This window comes from Panthera leo, chromosome D4, assembly GCF_018350215.1.
Source record: "Panthera leo isolate Ple1 chromosome D4, P.leo_Ple1_pat1.1, whole genome shotgun sequence".
Taxonomy (NCBI): domain Eukaryota; kingdom Metazoa; phylum Chordata; class Mammalia; order Carnivora; family Felidae; genus Panthera; species Panthera leo.
Genome location: NC_056691.1, coordinates 5,848,568 through 5,870,163, shown reverse-complemented (window position 1 = coordinate 5,870,163; position 21,596 = coordinate 5,848,568). Strand labels below are relative to the sequence as shown.

The following is a 21,596-nucleotide window of genomic DNA, read 5'->3' as shown; positions in this document are numbered from 1 at the left end:
GCGGGGGGCGGGGCGGGGACCTTGGGGGTGAACCGCAGGAAAGGCTCCTCTCCTCGGGGCCTGCAGGTGGCAGTGGGCACCGCGGGCTCCTGGGTCACCGCACCCCGGGGCAGGGCGCGCCGGTCCCTCGCGGCCTCTGCGCCCCCCACCCGCTCGCTCCCCGGGCCGGGAGCACGTCCTCGTCCCGCGCTGGTCCAGAGTGTGAGAAAGCAGGGGGGTGACGCTGAGCCAAGGGCGGCTCCCGGCCGATCTGCACCCCAGCCCCATCAGGGGTCCCGGGGCAGGCGACGGGTCGGGGGTGGGGGTGGGGGCAGGATTCCTCCCACCGCTGCCGTCAGGGCCAACCTGGCCTCCAAACTCGGCCCCCGGCTCTGACGCCTGAGGCTGTCTTCCAGGCGCCCCGGAGCCGAGGGGTTTCTGCCCCTTCAGACCCTCCCCTACAGCCGCCCAAGGTCAAGGTAGAGAGAGAGAGAGAGAGAGAGAGAGAGAGAGAGCGCGAGAGCAGGACGGGATGGGCGGAGCCAGATCCCGGGGTGGGGTCTTCTGGGTTGTGTTCCTCTTTCCTTTGTTATGCAAACCGAAGGTGTGTGAGGAAGGGGGTCTGGAGTATACCACGTGGCCACCCTCCTCCCAGGGCTCCATTCCTTCTGGGAGCCAAAGCAGGCACTGGGGGAGAGCATGCCTGGATCCTCCCCTTCCTCCCCCCCCCGCCCCGCGGGGCACAGACAGAGGCCAGCTCCTCTCATGAGAAAAATTAAAAAATATATATATATTTTGGGAAAATAAAAATTGTGGTGGGAAGAAGCCATTAGCACATAGAGGATGTGCTAACCTGAGAAAAAACAGGTTTCTCTGCATATACTCAATTTTTTCTTGAAGAAAAGCTTTCCTACCAGGAAAGGCGTGAGAAGCACCCGCTGCTTGATGGGATGAGCCACATTTTTGAAGACTGCGTACTGGGTGACGGTGGATGTGATCTGAGGCTCCTGCCACCATCGGCTTATGGTGGCAGGGCCCGCTTGGGGACCCTGGCTCCCTGGGTGGGAAGGTTGGCCTGCCATCCCTGTCTCTGGTTCGTTGGCTCTTGTTAGGACAGCTGTGGGACTTGGGGGTGGCCTGGTGATTGGAGGCCGTCTCTCTCATCTCCCTCCTCTGGTCTGGGTAGGGGAACCCACTGGGCCCTGGAATTCTTTGTGCTGATTTACCTCTGAGGCATGAAGTCCTTGGTGGAGTCCCAGTTTCTCCACCAGGATCTGTCCCACAGTTGTCACAATCGTCTGAGTTTCAACAGCTTTGCCGCCCACAACCGATCTGCTTCTTACTGGTCCCAGGCCCTGGACAGTGGCTGATGCAGGATTGCCTTTTTGAAGGGGATCTTCCAGTCCTTTGCCTTTTTTATTGAGATGAAGACAATGCAGAAAGTACCTCATCTTTTTTCTAAAGTGGCTTTCTGGAAAAATCTGTCCCTTTTCTGGCACGGGCTGGAGGCATTTGCTCCCAAGGCTGTCTCCTGTTCCTCTAACCTGGGGAGGGTGGCTCAGCCTACTGGCTTGGGAAGCCCTCAGTTCTACAAACGCTTTTTCATTCCCTTCTAGTTTGGGACTCTTCTGGTCTTTTCTCTCACCAGTGGAGGCGGTCATCTTGCTCTGGCTCTTACGTGGCTCATCAGCTTTTGGTATGCTGGGCTCCTGCTGCCCCTGGCTGCTTGGTCGGCTGGATATCAGGTCAGTTTCTGGCACCAGGGAAGCTGGTGTTTCCCTGCTGGAATATTGACCCTGGGAACCGGAGGGTGACTTCAAGATGTCTTCAGCAAGGAAAACATCAGTGTGAGAGTCTTGCAGGAGCACACCAGTGTCCAAGTCTTGGACAAGAATGCCGGTGGCAAAGTCTTGAAGGGCAATGTTTCGGGGACAACCTTGAAGAAGTACACCAGTGGCACAGCCTTGAGGCTGGCCCTCTGACTCTTCCTTCTCTTGGAGCCCAAACTTAATAGCCACCTTTGTTTTAAGGATTGGTTCCTTTGGCTCTTGGGCAACCAACTCTGTAGGTGGTGAGGGGCTTTTACTAGTCCCTGGAGACCCCAATCTCCTCCGATCCACATAACTGGTTTGACTGTTGGCCAGCACCCTGGGTCCTAAGATGATTTTCCAAGCAGGGGCCTTCTCAGCCTCCATCGTCTCCCTGGCCTCTTCAGCTCCTGAAGATTGGGACCTGGACTTCATCTCCAATATTGCTACCTTCTCTTGTGAAGCCTGAGCCCCCCTTTTCGCCCTTAGCTCATTCCTGGCTATTTCTGAACTTAGACTTGGCTCCAGATTGCCTTTCTTGGCCCCCATAACTGTCTCACTCTGAGGGGTTCTGTTTATGAGGCTGAGTGTGAAGGTCGGAGAAGGTGAGCTGCCCTCCTGTCCAGGTAAAGCGGCCTCTGAGGGCTCATGGCTGTCACCTGGTGAGGTCCCTTCCAGGGATTTCTGGATTTCCTCAGATGGGGGTGAAGGGGCAGGCAGGGAACTCCCTGAGGTGGGAACAGACTCTTCTGCTATCCCCTTTTCTCCCGGATACGGCTGAGATGGTTTTCCCAGGAACTTGTAGAACTTGGCTTTTGAGTGGGCCCCAGATACACAGGTGGCCAAGCAGGGAGACGGGGACCGGGGAAAGGGCAAGGGTTGAGCTTCATATGGCTTGAGATTTATGGACTCAAAGGCTCGGAGGGGTGGGCCCCACTTATGCTTCACCCGAAACCTTATGATGTGTGCTTCCAGCATCTGCTGAGTGAGTGAATTAAGGAAAGACAGCTCATGGGAGGTGTTTACGCAGGGTTTCCGACTCTTCAAGGGTGCTAAATTTCTGATTTCCGTGTGAGTGTGGCACTTGGGCAAAATATGGTTGGCCACAAGCCAGGATCGACGTACACTCACGGGGATCAAACCCTTGCTGATCTGTCCCAATTTCTTGCACAAATGAACTTTCAAGGTTTTTTCTACACGTTTCTTATCTGGGCTCCTAGCCAAGTATTTTCCTGAGTCCCTCTTCAAGGTCCTCATCAAGTATCTTTCTAAATCCTTCTCAGAGCTAGTTCCTGGAACCTTCACTGGGAAGTTGGCCAAGACCCTGGAGAGATCTGTTGGGATCCTTCTCAGACATCGCTGTAGACCCATACCAAAGTTGTCCTCTAGTTGAAACCTTGCTCGGCCCTTCCTACGGGAACTTCTAGGGTGTCTGGACCTGGTCCTCTGTGTGGCCTGGCTGCTTTTGGATTTAGATGCAAAGGACCTTGAGAGCCCCTGCTTGTCCTGTGCCTGACTCACCCCCGGGAATTCACCCTGAGGCCACATCCGGTCCAGAGACACTTGGACCCTGTGGGCCAGACTGCCCTGGTGTTTATCCTTGCTAAGCCTCCTTTGAAGGTTTTGCTTCTGGATATCACAGATGACAAAATCCCTGTGAAAGATGGAAACTGACTCGTGGGCCTCAGAGGCCTGGCTGTCCTGGAGAAGCTTAGGAGGGATACTGCTTAAGACTTTGGGAGGTATTTTCAGCACTAAGTGTAACGTCCTTTCCCCTTCTGGTTGCTTTTGCAACAAGGGCTGTTCCCGAGGTTGAATTTCAGTTGGAATAAAAGGTGGTGTCTTCTTCTGGGATGGAGGGCCAGGTACCCCATAGGTCCTCATCTGGGGTGGAGGAGAAGGAGGTCTGATTGGGACAGAGGGTGCAAGGTGGGCCTGGGGCTGGGACACGGTTGGCGTGGAGGGTTGGGGCTGGATCCCACGGCAGGGCAAGGGTGGGGCAGGGGGAAACCGTGAAGATATTTGCTGCTGAATTAGAATTGGCAAGCAATTAGAGATAACATTGAACAAAACAGAGGGAACGTGTAGCTGAGAACTAGAGGCCAAGGCAGAGGCCTTGAGGGACTCACTGTGCAGAGAGGGGAGACCCCAGAAGAGCTGGCTGCATTTCTGCTGTGAGTTGCCCTCCAAGACCTTGGGGAATGACAGCCGCCGAGGACTGGGCAGCTTCTCGAGTTTGTTTTTCCGGTGCCAGAAGGATCGTGGGGTTGTGGTGTCCTGCTCAGCACCCAAAAACTTCCACAAAGTCCCCCCAAAGTTCAAGGGGTTGTCTGAGTCCAACTGTTTCACAAGTGACCCATCCCTTTCTTTCTCCTTCCAAATCTTCTGTTCCGCCCTTTTGGTGATGAGTACCTCCAGCAGCTTCTGGACATCCGGGTTGACAAATGAGGGGTTACGAGTCTCTATCTGCCTTCTGGAAGGGCCACCCCAGGACAAAGCCTCTTTTGGGTGGCAGGTCAGGTGTTGTTGGTGGCACTCGCGCGGTGCCCAGATGGGGAAGAACCAGGACTTGGTGCTTTCCCACCACCAGGACAAGGACAAGATGGGGTAGCTTGCATGGCCAAGGCCTGAGACGGCTGGAACGAGAGGTGCCGAATGGGAATTGCCTGGAGGTGAGTTCTCTGCGACTGTGTCGGCTGGGGTTCTCTTTAAGTTAGATTGGTCTTCTTGAGGTCCTACTGGTAGGATGGAGGCCAGGCGTGGAGGGTGTTGGTTGAGAGTGGGGGACGCCTGCGGGGCCGTGGCGGGCGCGGCATCTCTCGCGGGCTCCCCGCAGGGCTGATGGGCTCCGGCAGGTGCTGCTTTGCCCGCGGCCCCAGGGGCTTCTTGCCCCAAGAGCTGATGAAGGCCTCCCTGGTCAGAGAGCCGCCCCAAGTGGCTGCGGGAGACACGAGGCACGCGCTGCAGCCCGGAGCAGACAGGGCCGGGCGTGGCCACCCCCGCCCTCCGGGCCCCCGCACCCGCTTCCCAGCGCTCCCGCCGTCCCTCCCCCCGGGGCCCTATCCGATCTCCGTCCCCAGGGCTCCCCCCGCCCCCTGCAGCCCTGGGGTCCCACCAGAGGCTCTGAGAGGCCCACCCGGGAGAGAAGGGGCAAGATTCTTTACCTCTGCAGAAGGGAAACCAGGTCCCGAACCCCTTCCAGCTCCTGCAGGCAGTTTCTGTAAGCTGGAGACGGGAGACCCGGTCACAGAGCCGAAGGTGGGGTCCCGGGGGTCTTACGGGAGGCGGGCGCGATGTCCCTTTAGGGGACACCTTTGGGGGATTAGACTCGGGAGCCCCGAACATCGGTGTCCGAGGCCACGTGGTCTCACGGTGACAAGAAGACCCACGGTGGGGGTCGCTTTGTCCTTTACGGAGAGCTTCCCCACTCGTGACCTTGTGGGGGGAGAAAGGGCCGGGCCGGCTCCCCGAGGAACCTGAGCAAAGTTCCACAACTTGGCCACAGCTGGAGCTGGAGGTCCCAGGCCCCTGCCGGCGCGACACCCGTGTCCGGCCCCTCGGGCTGGTTCTGGCCCAGAATCTGGGAGGCCTCGGGGTTCCGCCCTCCGTCCCGGGAGCCTCCCGGGGCTCTGTTTCCTGAGGGACGGACGCGGGTGTCCCGGAGACGGCGGGGCTGGGCGGTCGGAGCAGGAGGGACACTCGCCAGGGGCGCAGGGCTCAGCGGCGGCCCCTTACCTTTCAGGATCTCGCTTTTCTTGCCTCTGGTGCTCCTTCGCCGTGGCGCCACCTGCTGCAGAGACGAGAGAACACGGGGTTGGGGGGACGGGACCCCCAGTCTGTCTCGCCTCTCTGGCTGCAGGTGCTCTGTGTTCATGAACAGCGCGACTTCCTACATTCAACTCAAGGGGGGGGGGGGGGGGGGGGGTGGCTTTCTTTCCTGTTCCTCATTTGCAAAGTGGACAAAACTGTTCTCCGTTTTTCTACTTTGAAGAATGGACGCGCGGATTTTCGATGCGAGAAATCTCTCCGTCCCTGTTCCTCTGCTCGAGAAACGTTCCCAGACCTGCGGGTGCGTCTCAGCGCCTTGAGGAAGCACCTCGCTTCCCGAGCCCCGAGCCCCGCTGCCGCCCCTGCTTGGGGCCTCCTGGGCTCGGCGCCGCCCTCGATCGATCGACCCCAACCGAGGCCAGCTCTCCTGAGACACCTGCCCCGGGAAGGTGGCTGCCGGCCCGGTGCCCAGCAGCCTGTCCTCCCCCGGGGGTGGAGCTCTGGGCCTCCAGTCCTCCGGTCACTGTGTTGGGGCCGCGGCCCAGGAGCCCTCTGCCACAGCCGGCCTCCTGGCCCGAGACCTCCTGGGAGAAGCCCTCCTGCCCCTCTAACCCCTGCCTGGTCTGGCCTGGCCTGGCCTGGGAGGATGGTGCTCTCTTCTTCCCCGAGAACACCCGTTCTGCTCTTTCCCAGCTCGGGAGTCTCCCCAGTGACTCAGAAAAGTGGAAACGATAATAGAAAAAGAAGACGGAATCCTCCTCTCTGCTGGGTCCGGGCCAAGGTTCCTTACCTTTCTGCTGCTTCTGCGTTTCCTTCGTGGTGCTGAGGATGTTGGATCAGTCTGGAAGCCGAAGATCAACAGGAGGAAGAACGACAGTCCACACAGGAAGCAGAAGATGGTCTGGGTTGTCCAGGAGGGGAGGCTGGAGCTCAGCCAACCAGCGCTAATGCTTCTCAGAGCGAAGAGAATATTCTCCATCCCTTACTCGAAGCGTTAGTTCCTGGTCCCACTACTGTCCTCGCGCAACTGAGCGCTGAGCTTGTACTTGGGGACAAGCGCCCCAGGCTCACATCACAGAGCCGTGGCCTGGTCACAAAGGGCCCCTGAGGGAGGGGGAGGGGACAGAAGAAGAGCAGGCTGGACCACAGCCCCTCCCCACCCCCCCCAGCCCTGTAGCTCCTCGTCTCCCCCCAGCTTCCACACTCCTCCCCTTGATAGGCACCAATCTTCTTTGCATCTATGAGTCTGAGTTTTGTTTTGTTTTGTTTGTTTGTTTTGGTTTTTGATTCCACATATAAGTGAAATCATGTGGTACTTGTCTGGCTTATTTCATCGAGCGGAATACGCCCTAGGTCTATCCATGTTGTCGCAAATGGCAAGATTTCATTATTTTTTATGGCTGAGTAGTATTCTAGTGTGTGTGTGTATGCACGTGTGCATGTGTGTGTGTGCATGACATCTTTATCTGTTCATCCCAATACATATGGGTCATTTAAGGTCGATGTTTTCTTACTGATTTTCTGTGTGGATGACCTATCCATTGATGTAAATGACGTATTAAAGTCCTGTATTGTATCAGTCCTGTATTGTATAGTGTAATTATTGTATCACTGTCCCTTTCCCTCTTTAGGTCTGTAAATATTTGTTTTATACATTTTGGTGCTCCTGAGGTATGTCGATACGTATTTGTGTTTTTAAAAAATGTTTTTTCTCAATTTTATTTATTTATTTTGAGAGAGAGAGCAGGGAGTGGCAAAGAGAGGGAGAGAAAGAACCCCAAGCAGGCTCCACGCTGTCAGCACAGAGCCTGATGTGGGGCTCGATCTCACTACCCGTGAGATCAGGACCTGAGCTGAAACTGAGTGTGATGTTTAACTGACTGATCCACCCAGGTGCCCTCATATTTGTGTTATGTCTTCTGGTTGGCTTGTGCCTTTTATCATTACGTAATGCCTTTCCTTGTTTTCTTTTAAAATACCGTCTTTCTTTCAAAGTCTATTTTGTCTGATAAGAGAACAGACACACTGGTTTTCTTTTCACTTCCATTTGTGTGGAACATCTTTTTCTATTCTTTCCATTTCACATTTAGTCTCTGTGTGTCCTTGTTTCTGAAGTGACTCTTTTTTTCCCCCAATATATGAAATTTATTGTCAAATTGGTTTCCATACAACACCCAGTGCTCATCCCAACAGGTGCCCTCCTCAATGCCCATCACCCACCCTCCCCTCCCTCCCGCCCTCCATCAACCCTCAGTTTGTTCTCAGTTTTTAAATTTTTTTTTTTTTCATTTTTTCAACGTTTTTTTTTTTTTATTTATTTTTGGGACAGAGAGAGACAGAGCATGAACGGGGAGGGGCAGAGAGAGAGGGAGACACAGAATCAGAAACAGGCTCCAGGCTCCGAGCCATCAGCCCAGAGCCTGACGCGGGGCTCGAACTCACGGACCGCGAGATCGTGACCTGGCTGAAGTCGGACGCTTAACTGACTGCGCCACCCAGGCGCCCCTGTTCTCAGTTTTTAAGAGTCTCTTATGCTTTGGCTCTTTCCCACTCTAACCTCTTTTGAAGTGACTCTTCTATAGGCAGCGTGGAGATGAGTCCTGTTTGTTGTTTGTTTTTTTTTTAATTTATTCTGCCAGTCTATGTCTTTTGATTGGAGAATTTAGTGCGTTTACATCAAAGTAATTGTTGATAGGTATGTACTATTGCCATTTTGGTTTTTTCCTGGCTCTTTCTGTACTTCCTCTCTGTTCTTTCTCTCTTTTCCTTTTTCTCTCTTCCCTTGTGATATGACGTCTTTCTTTAGTGCTACACTTAGATTCCCTTCTCATTTTCTTTTATATATTTACTACAGTTACTTTCCTGTGGTTACTATGAGTGTCACCTATAACACCTTATGCATATAATCATCTGTTTTATGTTGCCACTAACTTAAATGTGAACATATTTTAAAGATCTGCATTTTTACTTCTTTCCCCACACGTTTAATGCTTTTGATGTCACATTTGCCTCTTTTTATTTTATGGATCTCTTAAATAAGTATTGTAGTTCTTGTTAATTTTACTATTTTTGTCTTTTAACATTCATACTAGCTTTATAAGTAATTTTTTCACTATCTTTGCTGTGTATATACTATATATTATCTTTTCTGTTAAGAATTTAACATATTTTCTTGTTATTAACTATGCCATTACTTTTCAGTTTAAATAAAAGTCCCTTAAACATCTCTTGTAAGGCCAGTTTAGCGGTAATGAACTCCTTTATTGTTGCTTATTTGGAAAACTCTAAATCTCCCTATTAATTCTGAATAATAACCTTGTTGGGTAGAGTATTCTTGGTTGGAAGATTTTTTTTCTTTCTGCACTTTGAATATGTCATGCTACTCTCTTCTGGCCTACAGAATTTGTGCTGAATAATCTGCTGATAGTGTAATGGGGTTTCCCTGGTGCACAATTTTTTTTTTTTTTTTTTTTGCTGCTTTTTATATTCTTTCTAACTTTTGACATTCTACTTATAATGTGTCTTGCTGTTGGGCTCTTTTTTTATATTTGAAACTCCCTGTGGTTCCTGGACCTGGATGTGTGTGTTCTTCTCCAGGTCAGGAAAGTTTTCAGCCGTGATTTCTTCAAATGAGTTTTTGGCACCTTTCTCTCTCTCTCCTCCTTTTGGGACCCCTTTAATTTGAACATTATTTTGCTTGATGTTGTCCCACAGGTTTCTTAAGTTATCTTTAATGTATATATTTTTAATGTTTGTTTATTTTTGAGAGAGAGAGAGAGAGAGAGAGAGAGAGAAACAGACCATGAGCAGGGGAGAGGCAGAGAGAGAGGGAGACACAGAATCCAAAGCAGGCTCCAGACTCCGAGATGTCAACACAGAGCCCCATGCAGGGCTCAAACTCATGAACTGCAAGATCATGACCCGAGCCAAAGTCAGATGCTTAACCAACTGAGCCACCCAGGTGCCCAGTTATCTTTAATATTTTAAATTCGTTTCTCATTTTGCCACGCTAGCTGGGTGAATTTTAATGCTTTGTCTTCCAGCTCTCAGACCCTATCTTCTGTTTCATCCAGTCTACTGTTGAACCTCTGTAGTGTACTTTTCAGTTTAATTATTGTATTCTTCAACTCTGTGACTTCTAGTTGGTACCTTCTCATACTTCCTATTTCTGTTGAAGTACCCACTGTGTTCATGCATTCTTCTCCTAGGTTCGATGAGCATCTTTATGACCAGTAAATTGGAGTCATTACATGTAGATTACTTATCTCCATATCATTAAGGTTTTTCTGCAGTTTTGTCTTATTCTGTTATTTGGAACATATTTCTCCATTTCCTCGTTTTGCTGGACTTTCTGTGTTTCCCTATATTTGGCAAAACAACAACTTTTCAGTCTTGAAGGAGTTGCCACGTGTAAAGATGAATTCTCTCGCTCACCCTTGTCCTAGTTCTTGGTTGTTTCCTACCTTTTGTCATTGTCTAAACAGGCAGATTTATTTTGATATGCTGCCACTGTTGAGGGGGGTGCCAAGATCTGGCAATGTTCCAAGGAGAGGAATCTAATTTAACCCTTAGTTTCAGGCTGATTGGAAGCCAGACCCTCAGGCAGAAGCTTTTAAAGTGTGAATATATTTATAGTCCTGTAGGGCCACAATCATAAACCCAGCTGGACTCCAGATTGGGGAACCTGGAGGTGTCCCTGGGTGATGGTTTAAAACATCAGGGCCCTAGATAAATGTATAAGGTCCTTTCTGGGATGTTTGGCAGAGCTATAGTGAGGCCAGTGGGGTGCCCAGGGATGGTGTCTCCCCGCTTCTATTCCCTGGGAGTCTGAGAAACCTGAAGCTTGTCCCTCAGGTTGAAGGGTAAGTAAATCGATCTTTTTCACAGGAAGACCGGGGGTGTGTTTCTGTCTGTGCCCTGGGGCAGTTGACCTGCCAAGGAGTGTCTTTCCAATTGTTATAGTCCCCTGGAGCCTAGCAGTGCTGACTCCCTTGGCCACCAGGGCCATGCAAACAAGGGGCATCTCTTGTGTGGTTTGCACATGCCTACTGGCTTTAGCAAGGCAGCTGGTATGTGTAGGGGGCAAAGCACGCTCTCTGGCTTCAGAAAGAGAACAGGAAAATGCCTTGAATGCATGCGCTCATGGCTTTCAGCAATGCTGCCAAAGATCGCCCTGTCCCAGGTCCCAGGCTGGGGGCAGGAAGATGCCACGACTCGTCCTGCTAACCTGCCCTCGTCAGGGAGTGAACTAGCCCTAGTCAGGCACAGGTGTGCCCACCTGTGCCAGCAGAGTAGGTGGAAAGCCCACAAACGGTGTCTGCCAGAGCCTCCAGAGAGGCCCCTGACTCTCCCCTGCCCCTCCGGCACATACCCTCAGGTGAGCAAGGGTCTCAGAGACTTTGACGAACAGTCTAGGCGCTTTTAAAATTGGTGCTTTTGAACAGGCTCCCCCGGTGAGTGAGACCGACCAGGAGCCATTTAAAAGGAGAATCTCTGTTTCCTGTAGCACTTGGGTTCCTGGGATGGCAGCCTCCATGGTTTTCTAAGCCAGGCATCTTTGGGAGTTCATCTCTCTGCTGCAGATCACAAGGGTTGGGGTGCCTGATGTCAGGCACCAACCCCTCGCTCTTCCAGAAGAAGCACTAGACTGGTGAGATCCCTCCCTATCGTGTGTTGGGACACTGGGGGTTGAGTTTTTTTTTTGGTGTGAAGACCTATGTCTCTGCCTCTCCTACATGTCTAGAGATTCTTTTATCCTTTGTTGTGGGGAAGCAGTTCATCTAGATTTCACATCTTTTTCACAGAGAAATTACCCATACATAGCTGTAGATTTGGTGTGTCTGTAGGAGGAGATCAGTTTAGGGTCTTTCTTTGCTGCCATATTGGATCCCTTCCCAGAATACATTTTTATAGTGTCTTTAAAAAAAAAAAAGTTTGTTGACTTCACTCATCTGAGGACTTTAAGATACAAAACAGCTGAACATAAGGGAAGGGAAGCAAAAATAATATAAAAACAGGGAGGGGGACAAAACGTAAGAGACTCTTAAATGTGGAGAACAAACAGAGTGTTACTGGAGGGGTTTGTGGGAGGGGGGTGGGCTAAATGGTTAAGGGGCATGAAGGAATCTACTCCTGAAATCATTGTTGCACTATATGCTAAGTTGGATGTAAATTAAAAAAATAAATAAAATATAATAAGATAAAATAAAATGAAAAGTTTACTTTTGAAAGAGAGAGAGAGAGAGAGAGAGAGAGAGAGAGAGAGAGACTGAGAATTCCAAGCAGACTCCATGCTGTCAGTGTAGAGTCTGACATGGGACTCAAACCCACGACCTCTGAGATCATGACCTAAGCTGAAATCAAGAGTTGGATGCTTAGCCAACTGAGCCACCCAGGCGCCCCAACATTTTTATAGTATTTTTCTATCCTACAAGACAGTACATTTCCATGCTAATTCATCAGCATCTATGAGGTGTATTATGTAATGGATTTTTCCTAAGGTTGTTGTTCATATCTATGAGATAGTGTTAGTTTTACTCTTCCTGACCTGTTTCAACCTTTCCACCTCTCTTGAGTCCTAAATGCATGTTGCCTTTATTCCTAAGATCCTGGGAGTGTGCCCAGTTTAAAAGCCTTTATTTTTTTGCCATTGATATTTACTGTTATGCCTTGGCATGGGGCTGATTGATGAGGGTGTTGCATGAACATTCCCCCTGCTTGTTAACTACACTTTATGGGAGTAATGTGAGCTTTCTGTTTTTGGTAATTTACTATATTCTCCACTGAGGACAAAGTAGGGAGTGAGCATATTGCTGTAAGGCCAAAGAGCATGATTGATAGTGCGGATGTAAAACAAGCCAAGAGCCATGGTCCGTGTGTGTAATAGGTTTTGTGAGTGAGGCAGAAATGGGATGGAGGCAGAGGGAGAGAACTGAAGTGACGCTAAGAAGTAATCTCTCTATTTTTATCTTCTTTAATGGCACCAGCCTGGATCAAAACATTTCAAAGCACACAGAACCAATGAGTCAGAAATTATATTGTAATTATACACCCATTATTCTCATAGGAGCTCTTGGATCATGATTTATCAGAGATTTTTCTGGACATTTTTATGGATAAATGGAAAGGTGTTTTTGACAGATATCAGTCTAGCAAATGACTTCAGAGACATAGAGAGCTGGCAAGAGCATTGCTGGAAATTAATTACTTTTTGCAAGCTCATCAGAGAACTGAGATTACAGAAAAACAAGCAACATGAAATCTAAAAAGTGACGGGCATCCACGGGAAGAAATAAGAGCTCAGCATCACTTAGGACAGACGCAGACTGAATAAGCTATAAGCTCAAACAAAGGTTAAACTAGAAAATTCTTAACAAATTTTTATTTGTTAAAATAAAACACAAATCCTGGGTCATATCTCAAAGAATAAAATAAATGTCCATGCATCCATATAAATATAAATTATTGACCATAAAAATAAATAACAGAAAAATTATTAATAATACAGATGCAAATATTCCTGACTCAAAGAAGTAGAGCTTAACTCCCTTCCTCTTGAGTGTGCACTGGATTTAGTGATTGGCTTCTAATTGATAGATACTTTTGAGAAAAGAAAATGTAGCTTTATAGAGGAGAAGTCTGGCGGGCACCACCAAAACCCACGATCAAGCTAACACCCCCGGTGGTTAGTCATGTTGACGTCATGTACCCCTTGGGGGTTCTCACCTTCGTGCCACACTTGGTCCAAACCATAGCCTCAGTCTAATCAATGGAAAGTATCAGAAAAATCTAAGGGAGAGAACTTCAAACGGAAAAAGTCATGAAAAGCAAGGAAAGGCTGTGAGAGTATCACCGATTAAGGATGACTAAGCTGATACATAACGAAATTCTATGCGTTATCCTTATTTGGATTCTGGGAGAGAAAAAGGACATTAGTGGAAAAACTGGTGAAATCTGAATAAAATCTGTAGTTTAGTTAACAGTATAGTACCAATGTTGATTTCTTAGTATTACAGATGTACCATGGTTATATGAGATGTTAATATTAAGGGAAGCAACTTCTAGAAGTCATCGCTTTTATCCTTACAATAAGAAAATTCTGGACAGGTTGGAAATCAATAGCTTTTCTCGGACTCATCAGAGAACCAAGGCTTCAAGGCTAATTGCTACCCGCAAGGCTGGAGAGACAGGCACAGGCAGAAAGCTAGGAACTGAGACCTGCTTGCTGCTTCCTGAGCTCTGTGGCAGGCACCACTGTAGCCCTGTACTGGTAGGAAGACTTAAATGATAATTCTGACAAATCGCTGGAGGCTGTGCGACTCATTGAGAATGAGAAAATCCTGGAGGCCACAGTCTTGGGGCTTCTCCGTCAGGACTCTTATAGGCTCTCATGGTGAAGAGTGAGATGCCCTGGTGGCTCTGGAGGGGGCTGAATGCAAGGAGGAGGTGGTGGGAGACAGGAATTGTTTGGAAACGTGAGCAGAGCTTTCTATAGAGCAGAAGGATACTCTCCAGGAAAAAGAACTTGGCCAGAGTGCATTTCTGAAATCTTATCCCAGTTAGGGACTAAATAATCCCCCACTTCAGCCCCCTGCATCCTTCCTTTCTCATGTAGGGGGGTGGGTGGGTAAAAGACATCGACAGGTGATAGAGCTTCAAGAAATAGATAGGGAATGCTGCAGTTACGGAAAGGAGCAGGGGCACAGGCAGAGAGATATGTCCCTGCAGCAGAGTCACAAAAATCTGTGAAGGTCACAGCCCCAGACAGAGGCCCACTATAGACTGGGACTCCCTGGCAAGTTCTAGAATGCTTTCTCTCCCTGAAAGTCTACCATGATACCAACAACCTGCCATGACACCCACAACCTGCCATGACACCAAAGCCTACCATGACACCAACAGTCTACCATGACACCAATCTAGTAAGAGTGAATTATAGCCAAAAGAACAGGAAGACAAGGATTCTCTCTGAAGAAGAGTACTTAGGGAAGCCCAAAGTCAAGAGGGGAGACAAAAACAAGAACACTAGAGGCATTTGAAACCTCTGGCACCAACATTATCGCAAACATTAAACATGACCAAACTGATAAAGATTAGAAAGTTGGATCTTCATAAAGGAGGAGCTTCCGGGAAGGAAGGAATGAAGGTAAAATGGAATCCTTGAGTTTTCTGATTAATTGATTTCTAAAAGATAACTGTTTAAAGTGACAATACTAACAATGTGTTATGTAGTTACAGAATCTGGATCAGTGAAACGAATGACAAGGATGTCCCAGGGAGGAGGGGAAAGAACTGGCAACACTCTGTTATAAGGTCCCTGCGCTACACATGAAGTGGTGTAATGTTATTTCAAGGTGGCTTTAGATTAGTTAAAAATATGTGTTGTAAACTCAAGGCCAACCTCAAAAACTATAAGGAAGGAATTATAAATTATACCATAAGTTAGGAACTAAAATAGAAATGTTAGGAGAAATTGGGAACTTTGTACAGGGAATTGTGTGCATTTTTCTGCATCTTTGCTAGTGTCCTAAAGTTATCCCCCCAGATAGTAGGAGTTCAAAATGTTCCTGAAGTATAACTGCTTAATTATGAAATTGTTTCTTAAATAAATTGATGGTGCATCTCTCTCTCTCTCTCTTTAAAAAATTTTTAAAATGTTTTATTTATTCTTGAGAGAGAGAGAGAGACAGAGCATGAGTGAGGGAGGGGCAGAGCAAGAGAGGGACACAGAATCCGAAGCAGACTCCTGGCTCTGAGCTGTCAGCACAGAGCCCGACATGGGGCTCGAACTCACGGACCACGAGATCATGACCTGAGCCGAAGTCGGACGCTCAACTGACTGAGCACCCCCCAGGTGCGCCCCTGATGGTGCATCTCTTGACCTCAGTTCTCAGATCAGTTGTTTTAGAGACCTGGAGATCAGGCATCTGAAAAGAGGGGTGCCATAGATGAAAAAGAGAAATACTAATATAAAATGTTACGGTAAGTAAAGAGACTGTAGCCTCTCTGTACCATGTAAAACTGAAGAGACAAAAAGCACATAAAATTAAAATTATGCTTAGTAATTAATTTTCAGTATTTTATCTTGTTTATAAGTGACTTGGGTACACAAAGAATACTATTTCTTAAAAAGTTTTATTTATTTCTTTCAAGAGAGAGAGGGGAACAGGGGCTGAGAGAGAGGGAGAGAGAGAATCCCAGGCTCCGCACTGTCAGTGCAGATGTGGGGATAGAACACGATGTGGGGTTCTATCTCATGAACCGTGAGATCATGACCTGAGCCTAAATCAAGAGTCAGACTCTTAACCACCTGAGCCACCCAGGCACCCTTCCACAGGATACTATCAGCTCAGTTTAGCATGAGTTTAAGGTTTTAAGTTATCTAAAGAGATTGGAAACTATTTTCATACTACGAATCGTAAGTACTGTTGAAATAAGTTTGGTCGGAAGAATGGTTCAATTTGGTTAAACACAAACGCACATTTTTAATAATCTGAAGCATCTGGTAGCTACAATGCTGATTTATTTAACCCAGAAAACTTTATTTTTTGTTGTTTTAAAAGTATTTATTATTATTATTGTTATTGTTATTTTATTGCTCTCTGCAAAGCCTGATGACCTGAGCTGAAATCAAGAGTTGGAAACTCAACTGACTGAGCCACCCAGGTGCCCCTAATCAGGAAACCTTTGTAAGTTTAGGGGAAATACGTCCGAATAGAATAAAAACGCATGACACTGAAAACATAGCCATTTTTATTCAACCAACAGTATCAAACTAGTCCTGTTTGCCAAAGATTTACATAAATTAGGTGAACTTGAATTTTAAAAAATCTTTGAGTTAGTTTCATTAGAGTACTTCTTTTTAAAGTATATGAAAATATCAGAAGCTCAGTTCCCTGAATTTCTCAGAACTCTAGTGTGAAGTGTTCATCTTTAGAGCAATCAGAGAAGTCCTTTTAAGAAATTTATGTTCTAATTTTGTAATACCATCCAAAGGTAGGTAACTATCATGTATTCACAGACATGAAAACATACAGACAGACACAAACAGAGAGCTTGAATTCTAAAACTTCAGCCATGCATCACACAAAAGCACAGAAATAAGAGCACAAGATCCCCATTTCTGGTTGTGCAAAAGATCTGGTTGTCATCATTGCCGTAAATATTTGTGGAGGAGATCTTTGAGATTTCCTTTGCCCTGATGCATAGTCTTATGAAGGCTGTGGACTAAATTTTGGGCGAAGGGCCCCGAAGAGACCCAGTGGACAATCTGGGTGTCTCCAAAACCCATCTGAGTGGCAAAACATCCCGCCTCATCCTTCCAATGGGCTTTTCAGCCCCAGATGTTGGCAGCTGTTGTGTTTTAGATTAGTTAAGTTTCTGTTTCTACAGAAGGTTGAGAAGGGGACAGAGTGTCGTAGTAGAGGAAGAATTTCCTTGGAAAGGGGCTATATTAGTATATTTGTCAGTCAAGGAGTTTCTTTGGCCTTGGGAGGTCTGGCTTCTAATGTGAGCTTTGATTTTGCAAATTTGGTTTTGATATTTTATAGTGAGTCTTCTAACAGTGACTTGGGTTCTATTTTTGATGGGTCTTCTTACACTGTCATTGAACAGTGTTTTCTGTTAAAGGGGGCAGAGGGGTAGTGACAGGAATAAAGGGAGGTCAAATTGTCAATAAGAGCCATTCAAGGGCCAAAGTGCATAGGCATTGAGTCAGGGGACTGGAGGGTGAGGCCATCAGGAGAGGAAGGAATACCGATGTTCCAATTGGAAAGCTGTTCTCCTTCCAGAAGGTTTACTGTGGCCATGAGACTAAACAGAAAACCATGCTGGGTAGTAAGAGATTTCCAGTGGGATAGGAAGAGGTTTGGATAAAGGCATGTAACATGGTAGACATCACCGATGCATGTCATTTCTAGAATTCTCTGCACCTCCTTGGACTGAGTGGCCTCTGTTAGAGAAACCTATAGGGATTCGTATTTCTATTTTCCTACACAGAAGGCCAACCCAATATAGATGTTGTACCCTTCTAGTACAACAATGAGTGAGACATTCCACTTCTTTCCTATTATAAATTATGTAAACTGAACATTGCAAAGGGAGGGATAAAGGATCAGTCTCTTGCTTCAGCTTGGCCTCTTATCGGAAGCCAGTTGTGTCTTTCTGCTTTAATGGGATATGCTGTTAATAGGAATAAAGTAACAAGGCAAATGAGTCTGAGAGGTCTGAGCATCACATAATAAACACTGAAGGAGGGCTGATTTCCGCAATCTTATGTCAGCATCACTAGGCACAGAATGTTCTAGACACACATGAGTGATTAGGGACCGCTGGGTCAGGGTAGCGATCATTTTATGTGAAGTCCAAATAAATAATGAGTATGTGTTCATGCAGAAGAAATCCTGTTTACAGTAAGCTAATTAAGGATGCCCTAGGATGGGAACACAAAAGAGAATCACTATACTTATAGATAATGGAGACTACAGAATAGTGACATATGTCTCTATATCAGTTTAATTTGTAAATTAAACAAATGTGAAGTTTAAAGTGTTCTTTACATTTTTATTTTTAGAGAGAGAGAGAGAGAGTGCAAGCGGGAGAGAGGGGCAGAGGGAGAGAGAGAATCTCAAGCAGGCTCCACGCTCGGTGAGGAGCTCGACTTGGAGTTTGATCCCACGACTGTGAGATCGTGACCTGAGCCAAAATCAAGATTTGGACGCTCAATCAGCTGAGCCACCCAGGCTTCCCAATGTGAAATTTTTACTTGTTTGTAAACAAAGCAAAGTTTAGGAAAAAAAATCCCTTGAGCCAGACACATAATTCTTACTTGATTTCAATATCATTAGGAACAGCAGTGCGATACTCTTAAACATCCTAATTGACAGGCAAGCACATAGAAGTCCAGATGTGTTCATGATATTTCATTGTCACGCAGACACTGAAGACTGTAGGCATCTTGGTATGGTGAGTTTACTAGATTTATATTTCTTAGTGAGGCACCCGTGGAGGTACGCTTTTCAGCTCTCCCTTTCAAAAGAACGTATTGTGACATATTGTAAGGGGCAGTAGGGGCAGTAGGGACAGCAGGGACAGCCCCCAGCTGCTGCATCTCTGGGACTGTTGGGATCCCCCCCAGGCCTTCGAACTGGGGCCATGCTCTCCCCCAGGCTTCTCCCAGCCAGTGACTGGATGGCAGAGTGGGGCCCTCCCTGCCTGGTGTGGGATTCCCCCAGTGGGCAACTTTTGCTCTGGAGCTCCCCAGCCTGGCCAAGGCTTTCTCAGAGCTGCACCGAAGTCCGAGGCTCTTCTTGCTTGATCCTGCCTCTTCCCCTGTCTGGTCTCTCAAGTGTCCTGCATCACAGTTGGAATGCTCTCCCCTTCTACTCCCGCTTCTTTATTCACCACGAGCATTTCCCGGGCAAATCACTTGTGTGTCTGATTCCATCTTGGTATCTGTTTCCAAAAGAGTCCAAAGTGACCCACAAAGTTTTCCCTTGGGCTCTTCTAGACTCCATCGTGGGTCCTTTTAGTGAATGGTGATACTCAACTCAGCGTAACATTCAAGGCAGGAAGGCCGGGATTGGTTTCCACCCCAGATAGTGAGTGATTCATTGTAGCGACATATAATAAAACTTGGGGAACGATAGGAGGCATCTCCAAAGGGCTGGAAATGCTTCATCGAGATTTGATGCAGACAAGGCATTGCCTCCCAAAACCGTGCAGATCTTAAATTCGACAGACCAATATATATATATATATATATGTGTGTGTGTGTGTGTGTGTGTGTGTGTGTGTATTTTTTTTTTTAATTTTCCAAATCTAGAAAGACCTTAATGATTCTCTTAAGCTTAAAATATTTGCATGACTCACGCCAGGTTAATTCTTCTCAAGGATTTTTAAACTTTGCTTTTATGTGCGATTTTTCTTTTCTTAAGATGCAAAGTGATTCAGATCCTAATTGAGAGAATAGACACCATGTACGTCTTCCGACCCACCCCCTTTTATACCCTAAGCGTTGTTTCCTCTCCAACACCATCTGTTTGGTCTCCCCATCTAGCTGAGCACCTTCTGGCCAGGTCTCTAATTCATTAGCTAAGAATCCTTAGTTACGGCACTTAAAAGGGAGGTTTTGCTAGAAACCACTGCTGCTGTCTGCAGCCCCCTGTACCTGGCACAGCCCGTGTTGTCACTCCTGTCTACACAGATGACCCGCCACAGGAGACACCCCCATTTCCTTCCGATCCTTCCACGTGAGGTAGCCCTTCCCACCTTTTCCCCCTTGGTTTGTCTAACTGAAATTATTTTTCTTTCTTTGCTGCCTTAGGAGTTAAGGAAATGCAGATTAAAACACAGATACCATTTCTCAACCACAAATTGGACACAATTAAAAAAACTGACACCATCAACTGTACGTGGTGGCATAGAGCCCCTGAGTCACATGTTTTACTTATTTATTTTTGAGAGAGAGAGAGAGAGAGACATAAGTAGAGAGAGAGGGGGCCACAGGATGTGAAGCCGGGTCCATGCTGACAGCAGCCAGCCAGATGCAGGGCTCGAACCCATGAACTGTGAGATCCTGACCTGAGCGGAAGTCAGACACTTAACTGACTGAGCCACCCAGGTGCCTCTAGTCTTGTAACTGATGGTGGGGATGTAACCACTTTGGAAAACAGTTTGTTGTGACTTAGTATATGTGAACACGTGGAAACCTTTGGACACCGCGGTTGTACTGAATACAATCTAGAGAAATTCCAGCCCCGGGATCCCGAAGCCTAAGAATATTCATAGCGGTTTTCACTGTGATATCAAAAATGGGAGGAAAAAACCCAATCCGATCAACTAGAATGGATACATTTGCTTGACATAGTTTTATGATGGGATACGATAAAGCAATGACCGTAGGCCACGATGAAACTTTGTAGGAGTTAGTATTATAAACATGATATTGAGAGGTGCCTGGGGGGCTCAGGTGGTTAAGCGTCCCACTCTTGATTTCTGCTCAGCTCATGATCTCAGGGTTCATGGGACTGAGCCCCGCATCAGGCTTTGTGCTGACACCCCAGATCCTGCTTGCAATTCTCTCTCTCTCCCTCTCTCTCTCTCTCTCTCTGCCCCTCACCCCCTTAAAGAAAGAAATAAATTTAAAAAAAAATAAACATAATATCGAATCGAAAATCAAGTTGAAGAATATACACAGTACGATTCCACTTATTTGAAGTTCAAAAATATGCAAATCAAAGCACTGTCTTATTTAGCTGAATATTCATATCAAATAAACTATAAAGAAGAACAATGGAGTTAACAGCAGAATGGGGACCGATCCAGGCCCACAAAGACACAAGTGGGTTTTCTTTCCTAGGTGGAGTGGTTACACTGGGCGTTCATTTATTTTTACTCCTTATGTCTTCTGCATAACTTACACACGCATCATTTTGCAAGTTTTAAGAGATAAAGCAAAATAACGATGTCAACAAAAAACCTGGGGAAAAGAAACATAACAATAACAACACCGAAAGGGGAGCCCTATCTGCTAGAGACTGTTACCCAGGGGACAGAAAGCACCGTCCGATTTCTGCACCAGAGCCAAAGCTTGGTTTCATAACATCTTAAGGACTTAGTGACATGTCCAGCTTTTGAAACGGTGGTTCTCTGCCGCCTCGCCGCCACCCTGTTTTCAACAAACCAGGTTCAAATAAAAGGACTTCTGCTAAAGTACATCGCTAAAAGGCAATGTAAAATTCTATTTCTTCTTTGATACATGCCCCTTGCATCTTTTTCTGGGGTCGGACTATGGTTATTTTTATATATGTGGGTCTCACGCCATGATGTGGCCACACCTGGTCCCTGGGATGCCATGGCAAAGCCTCTTAGATGGGAAAAGTAAACCCACACTGGCTGGAAGGCAGGGGTGCCTCAGATCAAATGTGTATGGCTTCCGGCCAGGGGCCCTCTACATTAACAGCCTTGGGGCATATGTACAGTAGCCAGAAAGGGTACTTTTAAGGAGAGAAAATACATATTACTGAAAAGAAAATTAAAATA

The 21,596-nt window shown here is 47.1% G+C and overlaps 1 protein-coding gene across 1 annotated transcript; it reads right to left on the bottom strand.

Annotated features, from left to right (window-relative positions):
- Positions 1-1,045: 1,045 nt before the first annotated feature.
- Positions 1,046-6,581, bottom strand: LOC122205455 (spermatogenesis-associated protein 31E1-like). The gene is made up of 4 exons (XM_042913854.1): positions 6,346-6,581; positions 5,523-5,577; positions 4,952-5,012; positions 1,046-4,725 (listed from the first exon to the last, which is right to left on the bottom strand). Exons 1-4 carry the CDS (start codon positions 6,532-6,534, stop codon positions 1,140-1,142), a joined length of 3,891 nt encoding a protein of 1,296 aa, XP_042769788.1. The 5' UTR covers positions 6,535-6,581; the 3' UTR covers positions 1,046-1,139.
- Positions 6,582-21,596: the final 15,015 nt, after the last annotated feature.